Source organism: Streptopelia decaocto (genome assembly GCF_964273445.1).
Source record: "Streptopelia decaocto genome assembly, chromosome: 1".
NCBI lineage: Eukaryota > Metazoa > Chordata > Aves > Columbiformes > Columbidae > Streptopelia > Streptopelia decaocto.
In genome coordinates, this window is record NC_138663.1 from 32,037,762 (window position 1) to 32,064,674 (window position 26,913).

The window sequence follows — 26,913 nt, forward strand, 5'->3', positions numbered from 1 at the left end:
CTCCCCATTCTGTGGTTTGAATAGATTGTACAAAAAAATCTTTCACTTTCTTACCTTATTCTTGTTTCTGATTTCTTGTGAAAGTAGCAACAAAAGACTCCAGAACGACCTTCTGAATCTGATTGCTCTATAGTAGCTTACAGGAGGGATAAGAGTATGTGTGTGTGTCTGTTCTTTGCACCCAGTTATATATTTGAATGCAAATTGGTATTAGTTAAGAATGAATGGTATATTTAAATTTACATTTTATATATTTGGAAAAAAACCAAACCAACACAAGTCCGGATGAACAACAGGAAGAGCTGAAAATAGAAACAGAGGCTAGCTACTCTCTTCCTCCAAGTGTGAAAGTGTGAATGTGTTGTATATCGTGCCTCCTAAAAAAGAAAAGCCTAACTACAGAAGGTGGCCAATATAAAAGGGTTACCACCATCACCACATGTCTGTGGTTATGGGAGTGATCACTGCTGCAGGGCTTTGTACTGTTCTTAATGTGTCTGTGAGGGTTTTTAGAAGAACATGACTAGAACCCTACAGAAATTTAAAGATCGAGTCCCTGTTTAAAAGATCTGAACAGCTTTAGGTACAAAATAGGCACCTATACACTCTTTGCTTAGAGACCGTGACAGTCTCATGTATACATGAAAGCTGCTTTTTAAGCACGCATGAAACTCTGCACCCTTTGAGTTTTGCCAGCAGGCTTAGATGCCTGAGAAGATAGATAGGACTGTGATCTATGTTAGATACAAGTACATTTAGAAACCTATGCATAACCATAATTAGCACGTTATACACCCAAAGTGCAGTCAGGAGAAACAGTGCAGTATAAGGCCTTACCACAGCAAGAGACTTTCAATATCAAATTAGAGCATATTAAAACATAGACACATTCCCATTTTTAAAACATATAGCCATTCTCATTTTTAATGCAAGAGCAACAGAACTATAACTCTTAAAAAATATTAAGTGTGGAACTTCAAGACTGAACCGATCACCACATCACTTTTAACTGCATGTTCTATGAAGCCTACATTGTATACACATTATATAATACTATGAAGCGTACATCAAGTTATAAAACTGCATAAGATAGAAGATTGATGTCTTAATATCCTTTTGGAAAAGACGGAAGTATTGTTTAGTTTAAAATGATTTCACAGACCAAGCTGATGACACAGTAATTTATTATATTTCTGCATGAAGAGTTAAAAAGACTAGTACAATGCTTCAGGCTGAAATTCAACCCTGTGCAGAGGAAGTAGTGCAAGATTCATACACTAGTAAAGTACAACTGAAGCATTGCTTCCAAACAGGCAATAAACAGGCCAATACATAAAGCATCATGATCCTAAAAGGAACTCCTGTTAGGAAAAAAAAACCTTGGGAAATTCTCTTATGAAAGACTTCACTCCCAGGGTTTGGGTCTAGATAGTAACTGCAAGAAGCACTCTCCCAGATATTTTTATTGATTTAAGTGTAGAAACACATTGTTTTCTTAAGAAGCTGCCTTGAAGAGTGAAGTTTTGAGAGAGATATCAAAAGATGGGAGGTAGGGTAGAACTACAACATGATTTTCAGTGTCTTCAACACCAAGACAAACCTGTATTACAGATAACTTTGTAGCACTTTACAAAATGTACACTGTATATATTACATATGCATATAAACCAGTATTATTTCAATCGCTGAGTTCTTCCTCATCACTGAAATAAGCGCTTTTCTTAATCCGTGGACGTTTTGAATCATCTGAAATTGATGATTCCCCTGCAGTCTGTGTCCATCTTTGTTGTTCTTCCTCAATTTTGGCTTGCTACAACATAAGAAGGAAAAGATTTAGCTAGGATTAAGAAAAATTAAGATGCATTACAAAAAATAATGCAAATTATTAATATGCATTTAATTATTAAATAAGTTAGAGAATTCAAAAGGTTTATCTCCATTTCCAGATAAAGTTTGTGATGAATGCACTAGAAAACATTTCCCAAACTAGTTCTCATGTGCAAACAGTAAGTCTTCTGCACCAATGGAGGCTGCACGGAGCAGCCTCTGTTTTCAAAGAAAGGAACTTTGCACATGGCAGATTTCAAGAACTACAGGGCAGCTGAGATCTGAAGCAAAGAATGCATCGCATTTTACATTGACATTATTGAATCAGCTTTGTTCCAATACGTCTTCTATCTGTTCTCTTTTGCTGTCATTCATTCAGGGAATGAATGTCTTCAGGGATGTAAAAGTTATTCAACTAAAGGTTTAACTAGATGCTTCCTAGTTTTACTGGGAAATATGCTATCCCAGTTAAAATCTTTAGATGGTGAGAGAAATGGGAATGTTTCTTGGCTTGTTTACCTTTATAGGTTTTAATTCCAATTGTGGAGGGTTTTTTGGGGGGGGAGAGGTTGGATAATTGTGCATATTTGCATTGTTTTTTTTCTACTAAATTATGTAGAAGTTTTGCACTCACTACAGTCATTTTCAGGACAAAGTTATCTTAAAAACTCTTGAGAGTTTTCTTGGGGGAGACAGGGGCACACAAGGGACAGTTGAGGACAAGGGAACCAAGAAATCTGAACATCAGGTCAGGCTTGCTCTGTGTAGTGAAGCAAAAGCCTATAAAGTACTAAAGAAGACAGTAATACAGCTGTCAGACTACCTAGCTACATAACAAAAAAAAAAATGTATTAAATACATTTGGAGCGAAGAGGTCTGTTAGAGACTGCAATGGACTGCACTAGGCAAAGGAAGTGCTCCAGAAATTTATGTCGTTCAAGGGTATTCTACTGACTGAGGGCAGAGGATGTCCCTGGTCATCTAGACATGATTATTTTTCTGGTTGCTCAGTTAACAGAGGACAGACTTACAGGTGTATCTCCGAGCTTTTGAAAAGAAGCTAAAGAAGGGAAGTAGAGTTACATTTGAATAATTACAAAGTAATAAATACACAATGCTTCAGTTTTGTACCTGAACAGCTATGGCTTGGCTGAGGCTATCTAAAGCAGGGTCTTCTCCTTCCTCTTCACTTTCTTCTTCCTCCTCACTTCATTGTGCAGAGAGAAAAAAATACACAGAACTTTATTTTAAGTGTTCAGTATGTCGAAGCTGCCCAAAAGTACTAAAATGTAAATAAATATACATACATTTCTTCTGGCTCAACTATTTTCTTTTTCTTCTTCTTCTCTTTTTTTTTTGGTGGCTCCCGCTCTCCTAACATATTTTTAGGACAAGCATAACTTAAATGTCCTGCTTCCTTGAAGAAAAAGAAATATTGCTTAACAGAAACCATTACAAACAACTATATGTTGAAACATACCATGAGGAAAGATAATGTAAGACAGTTCGCAGGGGAAAAAAATGGAAGCAATTAGTAAGATAAATGGAATGCTGAATTAGCACATAGAAGACAAACTCTCCTCTATAAGCCTGCCATAGAAACTAAGAGATTGGTGGCGATATGCATGTTTAATTGCAAATTGAGAACAAAGTAGGAGCAAAGTAGATTTTCTGTGGCTACTGCAATAGCTGAATACACTACAGTACAGTTTATGTTCAAGACAAGATATACACCTCAGCATTAACAGTTTAAGAAATAGGAGTCAACATTTTTGCTCTCAAAAGTGTTATGAATATAAATCAAGTTTGTATTTGATGTTAAATACTATCCAAAATGCAATCTCCAATGTTATTATATTAATGAAAAGTGAGGAATTGCCTAAAATTTAACACACACTTATTTTGTGCAAAAACCATTGTTTCCAATATTTATTTTACCATCAATTATATCATGACCTTCCAAAGATATATCAAAAGCAGGTATTTTGAAACAGAATTAGGAGTTTTTCCTTCTCATACAGCTTTTACAGATACTTTTCTCTGTCTGCTCATCAGCACATTAAATAGCGATTCTCAGCACATATTCTCCCCCACCCACAAAAACCCAAACAAAAGACAAAAGGGTTATTATCATTCTCGAAAATGGCAAAACTGCTATGCAAGTTGACAGTACCTGGAGAATACATTATTTTAACACCACAGGCAGGATTAGCAATGGCCAAACTGAATAAAAAAGCTGGAATATAATAATTCATTTTTGGTTTTACTCACCCCACATTCGTAACACTTAGACTTATCAAAGTAGTTACGCCTGCGAATGAATTCTGCTGCTCTTCCATTATCGATGGCAATACTTGCTTTTATTACTCTTCCAAACAACTATAGCAAATTGGAAAAAAAGGTAAATATTTTGGAGCTGTAAACCCAACCCTCCTACCATAACAATTCTCCACAATTTACCTGTTTGTTATTAAGTGCCCGAGAACAGTTTTGTGCAGATTCTTTATCCAAAAACAAAATAAAGGCAACTCCTTTGCTCTTCCTTGTGTCTTTGTCTTTCATAATAGTAACTCTGAAAACATATAACCACATTATTGATACGCAAAAATTAGTTCAGCGACATTTTTTCCTTAAAGATCTCAGTGGGATCGTAGTTTTGTTACACAGCAAAAAGGAAATAAAGTATACTTATCAACAGAAAGGCTCATTAAACAGAAATTAAAAGGAACAGATAACCAGGCCATGTGCTTGCAGGTAGAGTGGAGATGATTTTGAAAAGTGTGTGGGGTTTTCCTGGTTCCAATATCATTCTTTATTCCCTTGGATGACTTGCAGCATAGAGATCATAGTCTTTAGTTTTGCATACAGCTTAACTGGAGGGAACTACACATACCAGAGGTAAAACTAAAATTCTGGAATAATCTTGAATATCACTGACATTGCTGAAAAACAGTGCATTGAACTGCATCCAAACTGAGGATTCTATGTTCCAGTAGGACTAACGAGCTAAACATGTTCACGATAGGAAATAGTAAGTATATGCAGCATTGTTCTACAACTATCTTCAACTGGAATCCAAACAGGTAATGGATGCATGTGTTGTTTTACATGACATACAAATTAAGTCGTCAGTCTAACATTGGAATCAACAGCTCCAGTAGCACATCATCAAATTCAAGAATGATTTATATCCAGTACAAACAACAGAAAAAGAATGACAAGAGGTGAAAAGGGGGTACCTCACAAGACCCTGATTCTTTCAATCTTAATTGTATTTAGCCCTTAAAAAATCCCCAAAACAACAAAAAAACCCCCACAAAAACCAAATAAAAAAATCAAACAAAGATCCGGAAACAGGATGCCAGTCTGCATGTACATAAAAATAAAAGTACATGTTAAAAAGTAGGGAATAAACTCCTTCCTGTGTCCACCACAGGTAGAACCAGGTTCAGCCATAAGGCAAGCCAAAATTGTAAGAAATAGTAGGACCTTTTTTTAAAAACAAACAAACAAACAAACCCCACTTCAATGCAGAAGGTCTAGCAGAGAACCTGTATAAGTAACAGATGACCTGCATAGCAGAAGGTATATAAAATAAAAGCTCAATAAAGCAAGCTCAGTTTTCCCTTAAATACATGCATAGAATGAAAGAGCTTAGAACAGGTTTTCTACCAAAGCCTCTTGGACAAGGATGTGTCCAATTGAATACATTGAGTTGAACTGTCAATAAAACTGACTTTAGAATAAGTTTGTTAATTCTTTTGCCAAGTTACTCTTTCAAGAGTTCCAACAGAAACCTAATACGCCTCTCAGGCTTCTAATCGAAATATTGATCATACCATTTAATAACACAAGTGTAGAAAGAAACAAGTGTGACAAATCTTTAGAAAGTCAGCAACTTCTTGGAGCCCTAGAAAGTCTGACTTCTCACTGGGCAAACTGAGCTGAAATCATAATAGTCAGGATATACTGGGGTGAGAAATGCATTACAAAGAAAAGTCAGCACGATTTTTCTGAGTCAAGACACGCTGTAAAAAAAGTCTATTAAAGCTTATTTAATTAAGTTAAAGCTGACCTAGATGACACCGCAAAGCTTTCTGCAAAGTGTTCGAAAGTCTCTGAACAAAGACTCTACAGAAATCAAGCTAATATTTGAAAAGGTTTTTCTTGGGAATTAATAACTAGTTATAAAGATGAAAACTGATCCTTGTTAGCCTCAGTTTCACAGCAAAATGGCAATATCCATAGAATCCCACAGTAGCTGCATGGTTGGTTTATAGTCAGGTCAGCTTGCAAAGGGGCAAACAGGAAACAAATTTTGCTAGATTAAAAAAAAATAATAGTAGTGTTTCACACGTGTTATTCTGTGACTCTGCATTTGGTTTAACTTCTTGCAGCGACTAGACAAACTGTTAGGAAAAATGAGGTATCAGTAAGTGAATTTTTTTGTGAAATAATATATAGATGGGGAAAAACAGTAACTACGCATATAGAATTGCAAGTTCTAAAATAGCTGCTTTCACACAGGATGCAGAATAGGATTTCTTCTGCATGGGCACCTGAAAACACCATTTCTGTTGTCTATGACAGCCAAAAAAAAGTAAATAAAACACTAGAAACTACTAATAAAGGAAAAAAGAGAATGCTGCTATGACACCTTTAGAATAAGCAATGCTTCCTGCAGCCAATACTTCATACAATTCTCATCTTCCTATCAAACAAGTTCAAAAGCCAAGACTGTAGGAGACCCCTACCCCCAAACACAGAGAGTATAGGTAGAATACCAAATGGCAGCAGGGAGATCAGAAGTGTTGAATTTATGAAGAACAGGCCCCTCAATGGATATCAAACACCAGTGTTACTACTACAACCTTTGCTCAAGATTTTTTCTAAATCAGTAGTGCAGCAATCAACTGAAACAGACACCCCACCCTGGAAACAAGAGACTGTAGGTGCCCAGTTGTATTGGTCACTGCATATCTACCAGAGTCCTACATAAGCGTTTTCCTCTCAGTCAATTTAAAAAATATGCTTTTTAAAGTTGTAGTCTGGCTTTACCTGATGTTTGTCCCCTGAAACACAGTCCTGAGACTTCAAAAAGTTTGAATTCAGCTCTCTATCTCACAGATTATTACAGCAGCTACTAAAAGAGTAGACTTTGCTGGTGTAGGGTTGAAAACTGATTTCTTGTGTCTCATTATTCTGACCAGTTAAAAAAAATACAGAAACAAAACAGGAAGTTCCTTACTGTGGCATTTGCTTCTATCACTTGAACAGAGGCATGTATTCTATTCACAAACGTTGTTCATGAATACCCCACATATTAAAAGCCATTACTATGCAGCCTTACACCTAATCGTAACTATAATACAAAGCAATTACAGTAACAAGTCCCTCTATAACCACAATTACAGGAATTGTACATTACAGTTGTGGGAACTGTTCGTTGGAATTGTGACATCTAGTTCATTAAGCAGAAGCTCCCACTTTTACACTTAGCCGCTTGGGTCCCAGGTGGTGTTTGGGTGAAGGGAAACAACACTTTCTAGAAGAATATTGTTTCAACTATTTCAGAAAAAAGACCATTGGTATATAACAACATTCTACTTGCTCTCAAGAAGTGGTTAGCAAAACCTGTAACCAGCACAAATATTCTTATATTATGTGTGTTACTGGAAGAACTTCCAGTTTTTAATTAAATGTATTAAAAATGAAGAGAACTTCAGTATAGTTCCACATTCATACTTGAATTATAATAAGCACAAGACTTTCAAGTGGAGCAAAGACATTAAATATTTAAAATGAAAGGTACAAAAATAGCAGGCCATATCAGGTCACTTACTTGACAACTTTCCCATACTTTGAAAAGATCTGAAATAGAAAACAAAGTAAAAAAGACTTAACAATATGCAATTGCATTTCATTAGTAATAAATTTATAAATACAAACTTTTCTAAGCAAGAAATACATATCAGTATTGTATTTACACTCAAAATTGTTGTCAACAAGTTTAATCTGCACAATTCCGCACTTGAACTTACCCTGTATAGATCATTGTTTGTCAAAGCAAAGGGTAAATTGGACACATATACTGTGCTTTTGCTTGGTGCCAACCCACCACTCATTTTTCTGAAAAAAAGGAGCAGGAGAGAAGAGTTAAGCTGTATTTAACAGAGCCATTATAAAACAGTTGCAAGACTTTTTAAGAGGTTTTTTTTCAAACTTAGCCCAAACATCATGATAAAGTTGCAGGAAAGCATAGCTTTCATTGCCTTTCATCATTTTACATGAAATTAGTGTATGCCTTTTTGTGCTACAGAAGACATAGATTCCTTCCCCATCCATTGGATCCAAAGCACATTTTTGCTGTGAGTCAATTTTTAAGTAATGAAAAAACAGACAAGTTAGTGTATTTAAAATAAGCCTCTGTGATTTTTGCAGTAAAGAGAGGTTTAGGTCCAGAAAGAAACATGGAATCTCCATTTATTAAACATTCTGGCCAATACATGAAATTAATAACTTTTGTTGAAGTAGCTGCCTGTTCTGATTCTTTATAGAAATTTCAGTTCAGCTGCATTCAACGTAGAATAAACCACATTCAATTAATGGGGTGAGGGCAGAAGTTTCCCTAAAGCAGAATCCTAATTATTGGGGGGAAAACGATGCTGTATTTGCTTTAAAATGTATCTTTGCAGCTAAAGAAACAAGTACTTCCTCTTGTATCTATTGCTCAGGCTTCCACACTGCTCTGGAACCTCAAGTGTCCCGAGCTGATCACAGACACCTTTGTCTCCCCTCGAGGCACTCTTTCTCCTCTTCTTCCTCCTCCTTCTCCTGATTAAGCAGCTGTTAACTACCCTGATGTCTGCTGGAAGGACTACTCAGTCAGCCAGCCACAGTCCAGGAGGTTCCTCCAGTGCGCTGATGATAACTTCCTGATGCAAATGCTGGATGAGCCAACTAGGAGAGGTGCACTGCTGGATCTCACCCTCACCAACAAGGAGGGTCTGGTCGAAGCAGTAAAGGTTGAGGGCTGCCTTGGCTGCAGTGACCATGAAATGGTGGAGTTCAGGATCCGTGTGGCAGGAACAGAATAGCAAGCAGAATCACAACCCCGGACTTCAGTAGGGCCAACTTTGACCTTTTCAAGCAATTGCTAGCGGAAATCCCACAGGCAAGGCTGCTTGAAGGCAAAGGGGCCCAAGATAGTTGGCTAGCATTCAGGGACTGCTTCTACCAAGCTCAAGATCAGAGCCCGACATGTAGGAAGTCAAGGAAGGGAGCCAGGAGACCTGCGTGGTTAAACAGGAAGCTGCTGGGTAAGCTCAAGTGGAAGAGGAGAGTTTATAGATCATGGAAGGAGGGGCTGGCCACTTGAGAAGAATATAAGGCTGCTGTTCGAGGATGTAGGGAGGCAACTAGGAAAGCTAAGGCCTCCTTAGAATTAAATCTAGCGAGAGGGGTCAAAGACAATAGAAAGAGTTTCTTTAAATACGTGGCAGATAAAACTAACACTAGAAGCAATGTAGGCCCACTGATGAATGAGGTGGGTGCCCTGGTGACAGAAGATACAGAGAAGGCAGAGTTACTGAATGCCTTCTTTGTCTACTCTGCCAGAGGCTGTCCTGAGGAGCCCTGTACCACTGAGGCCCCAGAGGAAGTCAGGAAAATGGAGGAGTTTGCCTTAGTTGATGAGGACTGGGTTAGGGAGCAATTAGGCAATCTGGACATCCATAAATCCATGGGTCCAGATGGGATGCACCCGCAGGTGCTAAGGGAGCTGGCTGAGGTCATTGTTAGACCACTCTCCATCATCTTTGCCACATCTTGGGAAATGGGAGAGGTGCCTGAGGACTGGAGGAAAGCAAATGTCACTCCAGTCTTCAAAAAGGGCAAGAAGGAGGACCCGACTAACTACAGACTGGTCAGCCTCACCTCCATCCCTGGACAGGTGATGGAACAACTGATCCTTGGTGCCATCTCAAGGCGTATCAAGGATAAGAGGGTCATTAGGGGCAGTCAACATGGCTTCACCAAGGGGAAGTCGTGCTTGACCAACCTCATAGCCTTTTATGAGGACATAACGAGGTGGATAGATGATAGCAAAACAGTGGATGTGGTCTACCTTGTTTTCAGTAAAGCATTTGAACCAGTCTCCCACAGCATCCTCGCAGCTAAACTGAGGAAGTATGGTTTGGATGATCAGCTAGTGAGGTGAACTGTGAACTGGCTGAAGGAAAGAAGCCAGAGAGCCGTGGTCGATGGGGCACTCCAGTTGGAGGCCTGTATGTAGTAGAGTGCCTCAAGGGTCAGTACTGAGACCAGTATTATTGAATATATTCATCAACAACTTGGATGAGGGAATAGAGTGCACTGTCAGCAAGTTTGCTGATGACACCAAACTGGGAGGAATGGCTGACACATCAGAAGGCTGTGCTGCCATCCAGCAAGACCTGGACAGGCTGGAGAGTTGGGCAGGGAAAAATTTAATGAAATATAACAAGGGAAAGTGTAGAGTATTGCATCTGGGCAGGAACAACCCCAGGTTCCAGTATAAGTTGGGGAATGACCTGTTAGAGAGCAGTGTAGGTGGAAGGGACCTGGGGGGTCCTGGTGGACAGCAGGATGACCATGAGCCAGCACTGTGCCCTTGTGGCCAGGAAGGCCAATGGCATCCTGGGGTGTATTAGAAGGGGGGTGGTTAGTACGTTGAGAGAGGTTCTCCTTCCCCTCTACTCTGCCCTGGTGAGACCACACCTGGAATATTGTGTCCAGTTCTGGGCCCCTCAGTTCAAGAAAGACAGGGAACTGCTGGAGAGGGTCCAGCGCAGGACAACAAAGATGATTAAGGGAGTGGAGCATCTCCCTTATGAGGAAAGGCTGAGGGAGCTGGGTCTCTTTAGCTTGGAGAAGAGGAGACTGAGGGGTGACCTTATTAATTTTTATAAATACGTAAAGGGTGAGCGTCACGAAGATGGAGCCAAGCTCTTCTCGGTGACAACCAATGATAGGACAAGGGGCAATGGGTACAAACTGCAACACAGGAGGTTCCACATAAGTATGAGGAGAAACTTCTTCACAGTAAGGGTAACAGAACACTGGAACAGGCTGCCCAGAGAAGTTGTGGAGTCTCTTTCTCTGGAGACATTCGAAACCCGCCTGGAGACATTCCTGTGTAACCTCATCTAGGTGTTCCTGCTCTGGCGGGGAGATGGGACTAGCTGATCTTTTGAGGTCCCTTCCAATCCCTGACATTCTGTGATTCTGTGAAATCTCAAAGCCATTTTCATTTCCAATCTGTTTTAAGCTCTTGAAACTAAGTAGCCAGGAATATGCTTAGAAACCATGAATCAATTCATAAACGTTGTTGTGACTGCATACACACCATCTAATACTAGGTAAAGAGTAACTAAACTAACTTGAAAAAGAACAGCCTATGTTTTTCCTCATGTTTGGACATCTAAATGGTGCTAAAGTCTGTGCAAAACACTTCTTCCCTCCAATCCATTTTGCAGCCATGGCTTGGTCCAAGAGCTATGGAGGAAAATTTAACAAAATAAAGCACAATCCCTATGAGAGGGCACATCAGACAGTACAGCAAAAACGTTCCCTAAACAATCCAATGACTACCTGCTTATCCAACTTCCTGCAGCCCTTATTCCTGCTTCTTGGCACCTCCAGCCAAACCCTAACTGCCATTTCTTCAGAAAGACCAACTCATCGTAAGAATACAGACAAAAGCTGATGAACGGATGAAAGAAACTCAGGTATAAGAAATCAACATTCGTCATAGTTCACACTATTTCTTAGGGGATTTTTTTGTGTAGCGAGTCTGAGCAGATTGTTTGGCCAAGTGCCAATGAAGTAACTTATATCACTCTAACCTGGCTGTGGTTATTTCTGACATTTCATGATTCAGTCATCTGAAGACCTGACATTCCCAGCAGACACTGATTATCCAAGTGTTTTGCTTCTCTGTCCCGACACTCTTACTGTATCACAATTCATCTGAATGGCAGCTACGAAGTGATTGAATTTTGAGGTTTTCCATGTTCAGAGGCTGTGTTCTTTGGAATGCGCAGAAATGGCAACATAAAGGTTGCGCAAATGAAAACAGAATAAATTTGCAATAAAGGCCACATGTTGCATCTGGTGTTATGCAGACTGGATTAATTATCCCAAATTCCTTCCTGCTTGGCATTAGTATCCTTGACAAGTCTAACCAGACTGGCTGGGCAACATGCCACACAAATATATGGCCCAAAGTGCAGTTATCCAGTCGTACAGTGGATACAGAGGATTCACCAAGAGCTACCTTAGTGCTGCATTATGGTATGTTGCCAATGTTAATATATTGCAACAGAGGAGGAGAAAACAGCAGAGGTGAACCTCAGGTGGCTGTAAAGAGAAATTTAATTCTGCCTAGAAGATGAGAGAAGCTATAGCATCTAGTAACAGGAGACCAAGCAGACCCCATATTAATGAACAAATGCCAGTGAGGATGGCACGACTGGAGAGCAGTCAACTTGCGTATTCCACAACACCGCAGTACAAACCTCCAAATAGAAGGTGATAAGTCATGTGAAATCTACTACAGCCCTTGTAGCTCAGTTGATAGGAAATTATTAATGAATGCGAGCTACAGAACTGCCAGTTTCAGCTGTACGCTACGTTTTCCAGAAGGAAGCTGAAAGTGTTCCACCCTGGAGTGCTGGATGCCAGACAGCTAAGGTTGAATTTTGTTTCTAGTCTCCTGGACAAATTTAAGTAAAACAGTCTTGCTGCTCTGACTGTCCAAATATCCTTAGCAATTTGTATTGTTTAGGTCTATCGTGCCAGGATTTCTTAATTTTTATGTCTGACTCACCAGACAGGCACTATTTTAATAAAAGAGGAAGGACACTAACTGTGAGGCTATTGCTATGCTCATGTTCAAGATGGCAAAGGTTCAAATTTGTCACTCTAGGAAAGAATATTTCCCCAGATCTGCAGGAGGGCTTCCTGTTCTAAATACTAAGGGGTCATTGGGATGGTTTATCAGTATCTTATTTAAGCAAGCGGATACACTGACAGGTTTGTAGAATGGCAACATTTGGGCCATTCATCTACTTAAAAGTCTCACTGTCCTTACGAAGTCTTCTGCAGAACATCCAAACATGACATTTTACTAAAAGCAATCTCTCAAAAAGCGTGAGCATTTTAAAATGCACTTTTTTTTGGTTATCTGTTGTAAATACAGTGGTATAAAGGCAGTTTTAGATCCAGCTACTGGCACAATTCTTCCTATCCTCATAAGCCGCAAAAAGAAACATCGCACAGGTCAATTTTAAGCCTGCCTTAACAAATCTGTTAGTCTTGCTTTTTTTAAACAACCATGAAGACTCTGTGGGGAAAGCGAGTGCCAACAACACCCCTCCTTTCATTTATGGATGCCAACCTTGCTACACCACCTTCACATTTATTGCTCTGATGTTTTCCAGTGAAACATCAGTGAAAAAAGCCAATTTGACCTTTAAGCTAACTTTCCAGATGAGAGGCTCATCATTACAGACCTCAGAGTCCCTTTACTTCAGGAATTTTCTAACTTCATAGAACTGTCCAATAAAAGTTTAACATTTTCATCACGTATTTTCTGCTTGTTCATCAGTCTCTCTGCTTTATAGGTTTTCACTTCACAGGCTGACAATGAATAAATAAATAAATAAATAAATAAAATCCCCCAAACCACCTGAGTTTTCTACTTGCTGCAGGGGACTCACCTGAGTCTCACATGCAACCTGGCTTCTATATCCTGATTCATTTCCCCAGCAAGTGTTTTCTGGTTTATACTGAATGCTTTTATGGGGCTTTCCTGATCTTTAAGGTATTACCTGGTTACTTAACTTCAAAGCATCAGCTGGGAGCCAGTATATTATCTTCATGGGATTGAGCACAACTCCCATTAATGTCATAGCCTCTCTGTAATACTAATGCATTCTTCATTTACCATTTTCACATATTAACTTTCAAGATGGGGTTGTCTCTCATTACTATGACTTCTTGAATTCAATCTTTTTTGTCTTTTCCAACAACTCAAATTAAAAGAAGCCACTCTTCAACAAGAGCCATCCAGCAGTAATGACTGCTGAATCAAACTACTCCTAGGTACTAATCCAACTACAAAAACTTTGAAATTATAAGACTGGGGAACCGGGCCATCAGCAGGAACTACATTAAGAGCTTTAACAATGATTTCTTTTTAAATGCATTTCCAGCATGGTCAAGATACAACAAATGTTTCTTGGTTCAGTCATGTCTAGTCTCTCCCAGAACCAGGTAAGTCACTTAGGGAAGCCCCTTCCTCCTAAAAACCCCAGCTGAGACAACCAACTCCATTTCAAGGCTCACTACGTGCAAACCGATGTTAGGGCTGGAGCCCTACAGAGTACTCAGAACTTCCACACGTTGTATTAAAGCTTTTCGCTGTTCGGAACAACATCCTGCGGTTCCCCAGCCAGAGTCCCTCCCTACAACCACGAAGGCCGGGAGCCAGGCGAACACCCCCCGCCCGGTCGGGGCCCACCCGCGCCCTGGCTCCTCCGCCTGTGCCCCGCGAGAGGACGCGGCCTACCCGTCACGGCGGGCTCAGCCCGCGCGGCCGCCCATGGTGCGACGCGACACCGGCCGACGCGCAGGCCCCGGCGGGACGGGACGGGACCCGGCACGACACAGCCCCCGCTCCGCCGCCGCCCGGCACAGAGGCGCGCTTCCGCCGACGCAGCCGCCGGCGCGGTCCCAGGCCAATAGACGGTGGCGATGGTGGAAGGAAGGCGGGTGTTTCCGTGCACGTTCGGGGAGCGCCGGAAGCGGCGAGAGGAGGCGCGGCGGCCGGGGAGCTGCTGCAGGAGTGAGCGGGGCAGGCAGGTGAGCGGCGGGGGCGGGTCCGGGCGCCGGTCTGTGCCTGCGGGGGCTGGTGCGGAGCCGGTTGTCTCGCCCGCCTCTTCCGCGGGGCGAGCGTGGCACCTGGTCGCGGCGGAGCCGGTGGCGCGGCCCTCAGCCCCGGCCCGCGGGCTGTGCCGGCCCGTCGGCCGCTGCGCTCCCGCCTGGGCCCGCGGCTGTGGCCGGGCGCGTGCGCGGGTGGTCGCCGAAGCGTCTGCGCGGCCCGTCCCGGGAGCCCCGGCGTGCGGGGAGCGGGGCCCCGCGTCCTGCACCTGCGGGGAGCCCCGCACCGGGCCTTTTTGTTTTCCCGGGTTTCTGGGAGGTTGGGGTGGATGGAAGTGGCGGGGCGGGACGGGTGAGATGGGCGACCTCCTCTGGGCTGCTGCGCCAGCACCCAGGGTGGTTGTGGTAAACCTTACCTTTTAATCCTTTTAAAAACTCATCCGTGACAATATTTTGACTTTCAGTTTACCTTGTGGTTTTGTTTTGAAGGGAAGGATGTTACTACTTCTGCATACTTCTGAGAGTTATTTTAAACTTAAGTAATGAATGTCTGAAGGCAATATAAATCCCATTGTAAACACTGCAGTGAGGCGGCTTGTGGGTATGATGGTGCAACAACAATATCTTTATGTTTCTAGAGGAATGAATAAGACATGAGTGTGTCACTTAGATTATTTCCTTAGAAGTACTACAATAAATTTTTGTGCTTACCTTAACAATAGAGTGTCCTGTAGTTTATTTTAAGTATTAGTATTTAAACACTTTAAGTCTGTTCTCCATCGTTCTTTGTTCTCACTCATACTCCTTAAGTTGGCTCTTTACCATGCATTAGGGTTTTCAGGGATTGTCTTATAACAGTTCTTTATTTGAGGTGTCTGGGACTTCAAAGTAACAGAGACTCTGTCAGAAATACATAAAAAGATGTGGAAACCTACAAAATCTGTGCAAGCAATGAGTAGAGTTTGATACATCGATTTGGCCTGGGTGAAATATTCAGAGTTGGTTGGTACTTTTCAAGTGTAAATATTGAAAGCATTGAAGTTTTGACTTGTTATGACAACAGCATGGTGAGCTGACGTATTTTGTTGTCAAAATGTTTGTGCTGCAAGACGCAAAGGCATGGTGGAAGCGGTTGTTTACATTGCCATTGCTAGCACAGCCAGCCCCATCGCAGCCTGGTAGAATCTTCTTTTCACAGTGTTGACACTGATGAAGGGTGGGATGTTGGTAACTGCAGGTGTTTGGGCTAAGATAAGCACTTGTACATCAGTCATTGTGATACTGTAACCCCCAGCACATTGCCTGCATTTCTCTTGCACCCAGGGACATATTAGAATTATGTGATAAGAAAACTGAACCAGTAGGATTGTAAAACCTCATCAGAATGCTGCTGCTCTTAATATTTCTGGCTTTTTTCTGTTTTCAACTGGGAGTTAATTTGGCTTTTGTGGTCAGTGTTTGTGGTGTGTGTGTGTTTTGTTTGTTGGTTTGGTTTTTTCTCCTCTTATTTGAAGTCAAAATTATTGTGGACAAGTCAGGAAAGAGTGGAAGAAAGTATCTTCTTTCAGGTTATTTGGTATCTGGGTTGAATGTGCCTAGACTTGTTGCAGTCATGTTTCTAATTGCTTTTGAAAAACTTACAGCCTAAGATTTGTTATTAGGAAGAAGTGGATTCTCTTGGCATGGCTGTTTATACTCAGTGACTCCTTTGCAGTATTTTATATACTGTCATGGTGGATTTTTCCCTCTGTTCTTACACTTCTGCTTTTTAATCTTACCACTTGAGGACTATGTCTATTCAGTGTTTTCTACCTGTCCCAAATATGGGGGGAGGAGGAAAAAGTTACTTTTTTTTTTCCCCAACTCAGTTTTATCTGTCTTGCCTCCTGTCTAGGTAAAAGACAGTGGGATACCTTTGAAGCACTGTCAAATACAGATTCTATTTGTTGGAAGAAAAAGCATTGTTTTCTGTCTGTCTTTATGTCCTCAAAGCAGGAAGTGCTGCAAAATTGGCCATGGTATTTTGAAGAAGTTACAATTCTCTAAGTATCTTTCCTAGGTTTTACTCACACAAAAGCATCTAAGCTTTTTTTTGAGAGCTTTCCAAAGCAGAGAAGAGACAGATCTGGCCCACATTTGTCAATCTCAGCTGTTTGTCAAAGTAACGGTATAAAAACAGATACATCCCAGTATCATCAGAGGCACTGCAGCTGCCTGCCTCTGCATTTATAGCACAGTATTGGTTTTGTGCTTTGTTCACATAGGCCAAAATGTAGCTGTCTGGGTTAGAAAGATGTATGTTTTTGAAACAAAAATGTAAATTCTGCAGGTTGATAGCACACACTGCGAAATAACAGATCCTGGAGAAGTAGGTATTTCTAGCCATGATGACAATTGATGTCTCAAGTAACTGTAAACAGACAAGAATTGTGTACAAAATATTGCAGAATACTGGAGTGCTTTTGCAAATGTGTCAGCTTTTTTTTTTAGCATATATTATTTAGAAAGCAAAAACAAATAATAAACAGGTGATTCATTGATAAAGAAAACTCTGTTGTACAAAAAAATCTGAAGTTTAAGTGACCCACATAATCTGCCCAGTGAAGAAACACTTCTTCTGTGACAACAGTTACACCAGCACAGAGTAAGGCATGTGCTCATAGTGCTGTGATAGTCGGAGCAAAGCCATTCTTGGCAGCTGGCCACAGTGGAGCAGCTTGCGCTGCATTAATAGAATGGCTTCTGCATATGCCGGAGTGTCTTTATTTGAGAAAATAAAGACCTTGCTTTAGGGAAAGCAGTCACCTCTGATGAAAAATAGGAAAAGGTTTTTAAAATTAATATAGCAAGTGATTATGTAATGATATTCAAGAAATATCAACTACCTTTGCTGCATATGCTAATAGAAGATTGTCAATATGTGTGACAATGGTGTTAGGTGTGAAACAAAACTAGATTTATTTAATTTTTTTAATCTTTGTTTCAGAAAAACTTTGTACTGAGAGAACAAATGAATCTGAATACAGTGTAGTAAACTCGAGGTTTGATCTCTTGAATCCTTGCTAATGGAATCGTCTCATATTGATCCTGAGAGGTTAGTCTCTTCATGGTTGTTATTAAAGCAGTGTTAGGTCACATTGTTTAAGAATTTTTTTATTTATTTTTTTAATATAAACAGATTAAATGTGCTTAAGGTGCTTCCCTTTAATTTTTTTTTTTTCTGGTATATTTGGATGCATCCTTTATTTCATTGGTCTCAGCAAAAAAATTTCTATTTAGTCTTCTTTATAAAATTGGTCTCTTCTTATTTTTTTCCTTAACAGCATTTTGAGAAATGGACTTGGTGATTGATTTTTATCTGATTAATTTTCTTAATTTCATTCCTCTAAATGCAAAATATTCTCACTTCTGAGATTTTTTTTCTTCTTCCACCTTCATACTTACTTCTTGTCTGATGTAATTGTGTATCTTTTTTCTTCAGTCTGTTGGCTTTTGTGGTAGTATATCTCTGCCTTTTTTTCCAGCTCGCATTTTTGTTTTGTCAAAATAGTGGTGATAATTCTTGCTAGTTTCCATGAGGTGAATCAACAATGATAAAAATGCGAATGTTTTTATCAGCGTTGCTGTCTGATGGTATAACAGAGTGTGTACGTGAATATTGGTGCCTGCTGCTAGTGATGTGATTTGGGATGTTGGAGGTGGCTTGACATGATGTGTGAGCTTGCACCAACTTTGGTGGCACTTACATGAAATGTGTTGCTTTTTGGACATGGTGTCCAGTTAAGGATTTCTGTCACTGCTGCAGGCAGCAGGGCGTGGATGCTACTGTGCTTATCAAAATGCAAAGAAATCCATTTGACAACCTTATCTGAATCCAGCTTCTGATATTTGCTGTTGTTCTAAAAACTGAGCCAGGTTTGCCATGAGGTCCAAGAGTCTGTGTGCCTGGAGGGGAGGTGGGCTGTGGAGGAGCAGGGATGGGAGCAGGTGCTTGCTAGCCCAAGGAATGGTCCACCCTGGGCAAGGGCTTGGCCTGAACAACTAGCGGCAAAGTGTTTTGAGAAAGAGCGCGTGGTGCTCTTCCAGTGTAATGATTTTGTCTGGCATCAGCTAATTCTGTCGCTCCAAGTATAAGTAAAACATGAGAGTATTCAGGTATGGTTCTAGTACAAAGAAAAGAGGATTGTGAGGACAGTGTAAGAGCAGATAGAGCACCCTCCTGGTGATGTGGGAAAGAAAGGGCACAGGGTTGACCTAAGAACAGTTAATGCACATATAGACCCTGGTGTGAATTCTTAAAGCTTCAGCAGAAGTCCCTGAAGTAGGGAACGAAGAAAAGTTGAGGCAGTGACTGTGAAAGTGCCAGGAAGGGGCTTCTGATGGCTACGCCTAACCAACAAATACAGCAATGGTTTCAGAATTTCAGACGAACAAATACAGCAGTGGTTTCGGAACTGGTAACTATTAGGTGGAGCACACTGGAGAGGGCAAGGTCAGCAGACTCTCTCTCTCTTACCATTACCAAAACCAGGACCAACCAAACTCTGTTGCTGTAGTCTGCTTGTGATTTATAATCTGTGACTACAGCAGACTAGTCCTGTGTCTTGGTTATGGAATGTACCTAAGGTCAAGTCTGTCGTAAAATGTAACAATATTTTATGAAGGGACTCTTATTCATTTGTAACAATGGTAGGGTCAAAACTTTCTGAGAATAAAGGCTTACTATAGTTGAGGAAAGAGCTACTTCACTGGGATTTACCATCCATTACCAAAGGAAAAGCATTTGTTAAACCAAACTTTTCATTACCCTCTCATCACATGAAACTGAGTCTTATTTTTCTCCACTTAATGATACTTAAAGGCAGACAAATAAGTATAAGTGAATATATTAGATATTTTCTTTAGTGTTCTTAAGAAATCTATTATAGTAGTTTCCAAAAACCCTTGATAAAAAATGGAAGAAAAACTGAGACTTGAAATAGTGAGTAAAAGATGGTAAAAGGGAAAGAAAATATCTAGAATTTATTAGGAAAGTGTTTTATCTGTAACAATTTGTCACGCAAAATTTTTTGATATTGTGAATCCAGCATATTCTTTCTTAATTGAGTGTAGTGAATTACTCTGTACTAATTCAGACAGATAATGGGCAGTTGAAAGATTTAGTTTTTAAATGTCTAGTTTACTTTAAAAAATGTGCTTATCAATATATATGCATATTTTTGCTGACTTCAGTTTCTCTTTTTTTTTGTAGGTAATTGAATGGGTCTTCAGAAGCAGAGTTGCTAAAACTGACAGAAAAGTAAGTATGTGAATGTTCGTTTTTCACAAAAATATATATCTGAATTTGTGCCATCTCTGTTTAGTTAATAAACCATTTACTTAACATTTGTACTAATAAATATTTTTATATAGCCTCATAAGTCTGTTTCCAAATAAGTGTTTTTATTTTGTAGAAGTGGATAATGTTATGTATTTCTCCTTCTGAACATGTCCTGCTGTTTATTTTTCTTATTGATTATTTTTAATAGCTAGAATGACCGTTGTGAAGGTAAACTTTGAAAAATGTAATTCTAGCAATTTCTTATCTATTTTTATAAATGTGTAGTCTAAATTTGTCATCTTTAATATCATCAGGAAGATTTCAGCTCCTCAAGTTCGTGTTATCTAACACAGCGTGACTAGAATCTCTTCTGGTGATGGTTTATTTCCAGCTGTATTTAGTTATTAATTCTGAATGTCACCTTTCCCTGGAAAGAGGAATTTTTGTGTTCTGCTGGCTCCCAATTTAAAACAGGAAAATCTGCATGTGAAGAATGCATTTCATTCATGTATTCAAAACACAGTTTTGTACTAACTGAATGATGTGTTGTGTTTTAACATCTTTCTAGATAGTTGAGATGATCAAATAATTATAAGTTATTATATTATATAAAAAGTAGAAATTCAGAAATTCTTCAATCTAATCAATAGGAGTTGAACTCTTTTTTTAAAAAGTCCTGTATTTTTAGCAGAGCAATATCAAAATTGCTATAAGGTATGTGTGTATGAACTCGCATGTACAGCGGGTATTTGCAAAACGCTTATATTTCAGCAGAGCTATTTACAGTATCTGTAAATCCTGTAATTATACTGATTATACTGCACTAACTTCCAGTTGTTCTTTAACATACCCTCTTTTTTTTTTTTTTTTTCTTAAAGTTTCTTAATTACTTTCTATAACTAGATAGACTTACTATTAAAAGGCTAATAAAAACCCAAAAGTTTATGTGCAGGGCTTGCGCGTAATATATGTTATTGGGAGAAGTCTGGGAACCTTTATTTCTGTGCTCACTATCCTTTTCATAATGAGTCCAATTTTGGCTAATTGGATTTTTATCGTCTTCAGTGGCGTATCGAAGAGATGAAATGTGGTCTGAAGGGCGATATGACTATGAGAGAGTTCCAAGAGAACGTGTCCCTCCAAGGATTCATCCTGATGTAAGTGTATAGTATGTTTCTTTAGCTTTATACCATTATATTATGTTTATACCATGATTTGTACCATAAAGGTTGGATTTGTGTATGTATTGTAGTACCTAGTATACCTCAAGTTCCCTTCTTTTCTCATTCATTTAAGCCAACAATCTAGCAGACGCATCTGCACAGAGATAATAGGATGCCTACAAAACTAAATCTTGTATTTATTTTCAAATCCATTGAAAGTGTTACAGACTATTTGTCTTCTGATGAATTGATTTTTTTTGTGTGTGTGTATGTGTGTGTGTGTGTGTGTGTGTAATTCTTTATATTATTCAACACAGTATTTTTGGTAATTTCTGGAGAACCAAAGGCCATACTATGTTATATTTTTCCCCAGACTTTTTTTTGTTTGTTATTACATCTTTGAAGTGATTTGAGGTGTTAAAATAAGTACTTTCACTATTGTTCTTGTCACCAATGCAGTTTTTAATGATGATGCTTAAAATATAGAAGGAGATGTTTACAAAAAAAGTAAAAAATACATCTTTACTAACAAAATGTGGGTTGGAGCCTTGTAAGGGAAATGCTTATCACCCGCCTGAGTGTTGATGGAAATCTACTTTGTAGGCATGGAGACTTCTACTGTATGTTATACTTGTAAAAGCAAACACAGAAGCTGTGCTTACCCTGCTGTGGAATAACTTTAGAATTCTTTTAGAAAATCTGTGTGCCAAAGACTTGACTAATTTTTTTTTTTTCCCCTCCTGTGTCTGAAGGCTTTAAAGAAGAAAGAAAACAGGTTGTAGCTTCGTCTTTTGAGCTATTACACCTTAAACAGAACTTAAGAGTACTTTTTGATATTTCTATTCAATGTTCTATGCAATGTACATTTTGCAAAATAAAAATCTAGGTACCTGTACCTGTTATCTGGCTTTTCCTTTAATTCTTTTAAATGTTGGAATAATAGCATAACTGATTTAGCATACTTTCTGGATTTCCTCCATCATATTTTCAGCTTGTTTTGGAAACATACCAACGTTGGTATACTTGATAACTAGTTACATAGTCTTCTCTTTTGAGTAGTATATTAGTGTTTGGCTACTTGGTGACATTTTTAACTCTCTTTACAGGCAATAACAAATTTTTTGCATTTTCAGCAAACTGGAAATCAGATACGTTTGCACAGGGTATTTAGTCAGGTGCTTCTCCACAATATTTATCAGCAGTAGGACATGAGGAAAGGCAGAATGTATTTTCCCAGATTTTTATTTTTTTAGTCAGTGTTTGACTTGACTAACACATTGCTAATTTAATCTAAACACTGCATCAGTGACGTTCCTAAATTCTTTTAGTCTTTCAAGCTATCCAGGGAACAATGCACAGCACATTTGTTATGAAAATTTACTTTAAAATTTAAAAGATACGATGCAAGAATTTACTAGATGGTTCAATGCTAGCTTTATATTACATGTGTTTGGAACTGGGGATGAAGGGACTAGCAGAATACACTAATTTATCACAATCAATACTATCCATCTGTACTGAAACAACACTCACAGTAGCTGAGCAAACCAAGATTTGGTGTCCCTCTGCCTTACTGAAAGATGGACATGAAGCCCCTTCTCGTACAGCTCTACTGATTCAAGATAGTTGACAGGCAGCTTCTGCCCTTGTAAGCCTGTGTCATTGTGTCTGTGTCCATGTATAGAGGTCTGACTTAATTTTGACTAGTCACATAAAATTGACTTCATTTATTCATTCTGTGAATGTGCTGAGCATCAGCTGATACATTGGAACTGAGACATGACAGTGATACAGAATGAAGTATCTCTTGTTTGAAAGAGCAAGAGACTCGTCCTAATGTAAGCTCGATGCTAATTATATCTCAAGTATAGGTTGTAGTAGAAACGCATGCTTTCAGATCCTGGTAAACAACATAAAGTTGCAAGCACTTGGCACAATTAACTGTAAGTGGATACACCTTGAGCTTTCATGTAAATGTCCTTCTGAATGTCAATTTAGTTATGTGATGGGGACTTCTGGGTCAGCTTAAAGCACAGAGCAGATTTATTTTGGCTTCAGAGCACATCTTCTTTGTAAGACACTAAAAAAGAAACAAACAAGAAACAACAAAACCCACAAAAAAACCCAGACCAAAACAAATACCAAAAACCAAACCAAAACAACCCCCAAAAATCCCAAACTAAAATAAACAAAAAAAAACCCTAAAGAACAAACAAACAAACAAACCCAAACCCAACAAAACCCCAAAACAAAAACCAAAAAACCATGGAGGATGTTCAATGAGATAAGAGTGGATCAAGCATTGTGGCTGTGTGTGGATGTGTTTGTAGTTTGGCTTTGCATTGCCCTCTAGTGAATTTGTTGGGTGGCCTCTGAAATCAGCGCTGACTTTTTTTTTGTGTAATAAGTTTTAGCAGTTTGCGAATTTAATGGATTTTTCTACAAAAAAACCATTGGTGCTTTGGACTGTAACTTGTGCTACTATTAAAAAATCTAGTCTGAGTATCTCCCCCCTGCCAGCTGCATATGCTAACTCAAGTCTCTCCATTTCTAGCTTGTGTTTTTGAGACCCATAGAAAAAAAAACCTTGCTAAAGGAAGAAGGCTTAATATACAAGGTCTTGCATTCATGTTTTTGTTTGCTTTTTATTTGCAGTTGGCTTATATAATACTTAGTTCTAGAAAACTGAATTTGTATGTTTTGGAACTGTGCAATTTACACTTAGTAGACACAGGATTTCTTTAATTGGTAAATGGTATGTGACATTTCATTTGAAGGAAATACAATAAATTAATTTTGCATTCTGGCAGAAAGCTATCTGAAACTTGCATTAAAAGAAAAACCAAGAGTGTTAAAACTCTGTCGCTTGAATCCTCAGATCACTTACTGCATTGGTTTGAGAAGGCCCTCATCTATTCAGATTATGAAGCAAGGACTGTCTTTGCTACAATCTCCATAGTGTGGAGGATATCACTGACATTAAGAAAATTGAATAGTATTTTCAAATGGGCTCTTGGTTTTACAGACCTCACAGGTGTAACTTCCTTTATTGCTTTCCTAAGTTAACATAAAAGTCTCAGAAATATATGTGTCTAATGCTTAAAAAAAGAAAGCTGATGCTTAGAACGTAGCTAATGCTACTGCTTTAAACTTTCGAAAGAAACTTAAACCATGTTGAAAATTTTCCTTCTGTAATTTAATTTGTAATGCCTAAGGATAACATCTGAATAGCGTCCAACTAGATTTAATAGGTTGTTCCACCATCATACTTGCATAATTTTTATTGTTTGTTATTGTCTTGTGCTTTTTCAGCTTTAAGATTGTTATAGACCCATATTTAGAAATAACTTGGTTTTACTTTTGTGTATTCACTACAGATTTCCAGCTGTTAAAACCAATATGATTTGTTTGTTTTGTGGTTTAGGATGATTACCATAGAGTAGTAAACGTTGCACCCAAGAAACCACCACTGCTGGAAAGACCTGGGGATGGGAATTACAGTCGATATGATGATTACAGTCACGCTGACTACAGAGGCTATGAAGAGGGTCGCAGTTTTGCCCATGACCGAAGAAGTGGCCCTCAACACCGAGGTGTACGTAAGGTGATTCTTTTCACATGTTTGTGATGTTTATCTTCTCATTTAAGCTTGAATAGTGAACGATTAAAATATTATTTCAGACAGAGCATTGTTGTTAGTGAAGTTCTCATAAAATGAAACAGAATTAATAGAAAAAACATCTAGGTTTTGATCCTTAGTGCTTTTTTTTGAAGTTACTGTGCTTCTAAGACTTTTGTGATTATATGGTAATACCTGTTTGCTGCTTCTTATGGTTCCTACCTACTCTGTTGACTTAAGAAATAGCCCTTGTCCAGCCCTCTGGAAAACTGAGAGTCTGACTGGGAAAACAAAAGTAGCCAGAAGTCCTCTTTGTAATGCAGTGTAAAGTTATCTGGATGGATAGAAGAATGACTAAAAAATCTTTCTATTTAGCAAATCCTTGCACACACAACTTGTTGAATGTTGTCTACCTATCCTTCTAATTTGCACAGTTATTCACTTATTTAAGATTCTGTCATGATGTTGAATGCATTTTTTTCCTCAGTAACTGCGCTTAAGTACAAAATATGTGGTCCCTTTGAAAGGTCATTACTGCTTCCTCCTCCACCTCATCTGTTTGAAATTCTGTAATTTCAAGCTAGTGATGATAATTTACATTTTGATCAGTCAAGGTCCGTATATATAGTTTGGAAATTTTTGTAGTTTTTGTGTTTTATACAGCATTTCAAAGTTGCTCTCTTGAGCATTGCAGTAAATGATTAATACTTTATTTTAGCTCATTAAATGCTTTGGTTTTGCAGTAAATAAGTACCATTTGGCAACTAAATGTACCTCACATCCGATGTTGAGATACACGTCACGCAGTTGTTTTGCATGTATATTTTTGCAGGATGAATCAGGATACAGATGGCCAAGGGATGATCATCCTGGAAGCCGGCATCCAGAATACAGGTATTTTATAAGACTTTACAGTAGTGCCATGCATGGGCTGGGGCTGTTTGGGGCATTTTTATTTTTTGTTCTCAAAATGGTTTGTAGAGGAGAGGAATAAAGTGACAGTGAAATGGGAAATGGCATCTGTTACAAACAATAGTGGAAAAGTGGCTTCTAGTTGTATTGTTTGAAATATAAACTAAATAAATGGTGTGATATGAAAGTCTCTATTTTAGTATTTGGTTATAAAGGATAAGAGGCCTTACAATAGCATCTTTAGGATGTTAGCCTGGGACTGTAAATAGTTTAGTGCAGCTCCCTGATCAGTCACACTTTTTACACGACTTCAGAGAATTCTTTGGTCTAATATTTGCTGCTGTGACTGTAGCACCTTGTGGCTACAATACAGCGGAAAGATACCTGCAGCGTTTTAAAGGTTGCTGGGGTGAATAATGAGATTATGAAGTTCACCACAGCCTTGTTCTGACCTCCTTGTTTTCTCAGGTGGACTGATAAGGAGGCATTTCCATCATGCATCATAAATTTCTGTGAGCATTTCTCAATCTGTACCTCAGGTTTCTATCTATGAAATGTAAGCAGTAGTGTTAAACAATAGGACTATAATATACATATGCCTGCAATGATGTTTGATATGGGATTATTTGATAGGACAAATAAAGTGCATAGGATAGCGTTACATGCAAAAATTTATAAACAAGAATGAAACTCACCTTAAATATTCAGACAAGAATGAATTGTTAGTGCAACTGAAATATTAACAGTCTAATCTAAGAATCACTTTTAGTTCATGAACTGAAGTATTAGCTGTCTAAGAAATCACTCCTCGTTCAAATTTAATTCTTATGGAAAGGTTATGTCTACACAGAAAAAAATTCAATGATAACAATTTTACCTGAGTTGTTGTTGTACACACACTTCTTATATTCTAAACGTCTTTCTTCACCTGCTCTTCTGGGTCTTAAGGTCAGCAGTGGTGGAACAGTGAGTTGTCAGCATCTTCACTCTTGCTGGGTGGAATTTGATGTTTGTGTTGATGGCTGCTTCTTCCTCACCATAAGATGCACCTGGGGTAATTTTTAGGTTTGTTAACATTCTTTCACATCTTTTTTTCTTTCTTCATTGGTCTACAGCTCCTCGTTACAGCCAGTTTTACCATATGTGGTGCC

The 26,913-nt window shown here is 38.9% G+C and overlaps 2 protein-coding genes across 6 annotated transcripts in view; one reads left to right on the plus strand and one right to left on the minus strand.

Moving 5' to 3' along the window:
* Positions 1 to 1,167: 1,167 nt before the first annotated feature.
* Positions 1,168 to 14,581, minus strand: ZCRB1 (zinc finger CCHC-type and RNA binding motif containing 1). The gene is made up of 8 exons (XM_082073158.1): positions 14,438 to 14,581; positions 7,869 to 7,956; positions 7,670 to 7,698; positions 4,288 to 4,399; positions 4,099 to 4,206; positions 3,135 to 3,244; positions 2,959 to 3,034; positions 1,168 to 1,810 (listed from the first exon to the last, which is right to left on the minus strand). The coding sequence occupies exons 2-8, from the start codon at positions 7,950 to 7,952 to the stop codon at positions 1,679 to 1,681; spliced, it is 651 nt and encodes a 216-aa protein (XP_081929284.1). The 5' UTR covers positions 7,953 to 7,956; positions 14,438 to 14,581; the 3' UTR covers positions 1,168 to 1,678.
* Positions 14,582 to 14,602: 21 nt separating this feature from the next.
* The window catches only part of PPHLN1 (periphilin 1), a 75,396-nt gene continuing 63,085 nt past the window's right edge, over positions 14,603 to 26,913 (plus strand). For 2 of the 5 annotated variants that reach the window (XR_014186063.1, XM_082073121.1), the window contains exons 1-5: positions 14,603 to 14,730; positions 20,000 to 20,047; positions 21,134 to 21,225; positions 24,656 to 24,835; positions 25,683 to 25,744. Coding sequence is in view for 4 of the 5 variants with exons in the window: in XM_082073121.1 (XP_081929247.1) it covers position 20,047; positions 21,134 to 21,225; positions 24,656 to 24,835; positions 25,683 to 25,744 (335 nt within the window). In the remaining variant the exon portion in view is untranslated. Of the gene's footprint in view, positions 14,731 to 17,734; positions 17,843 to 19,999; positions 20,048 to 21,133; positions 21,226 to 24,655; positions 24,836 to 25,682; positions 25,745 to 26,913 lie in introns of all 5 variants that reach the window. The other 3 variants (XM_082073120.1, XM_082073122.1, XM_082073119.1) reach the window with 2 other exon arrangements.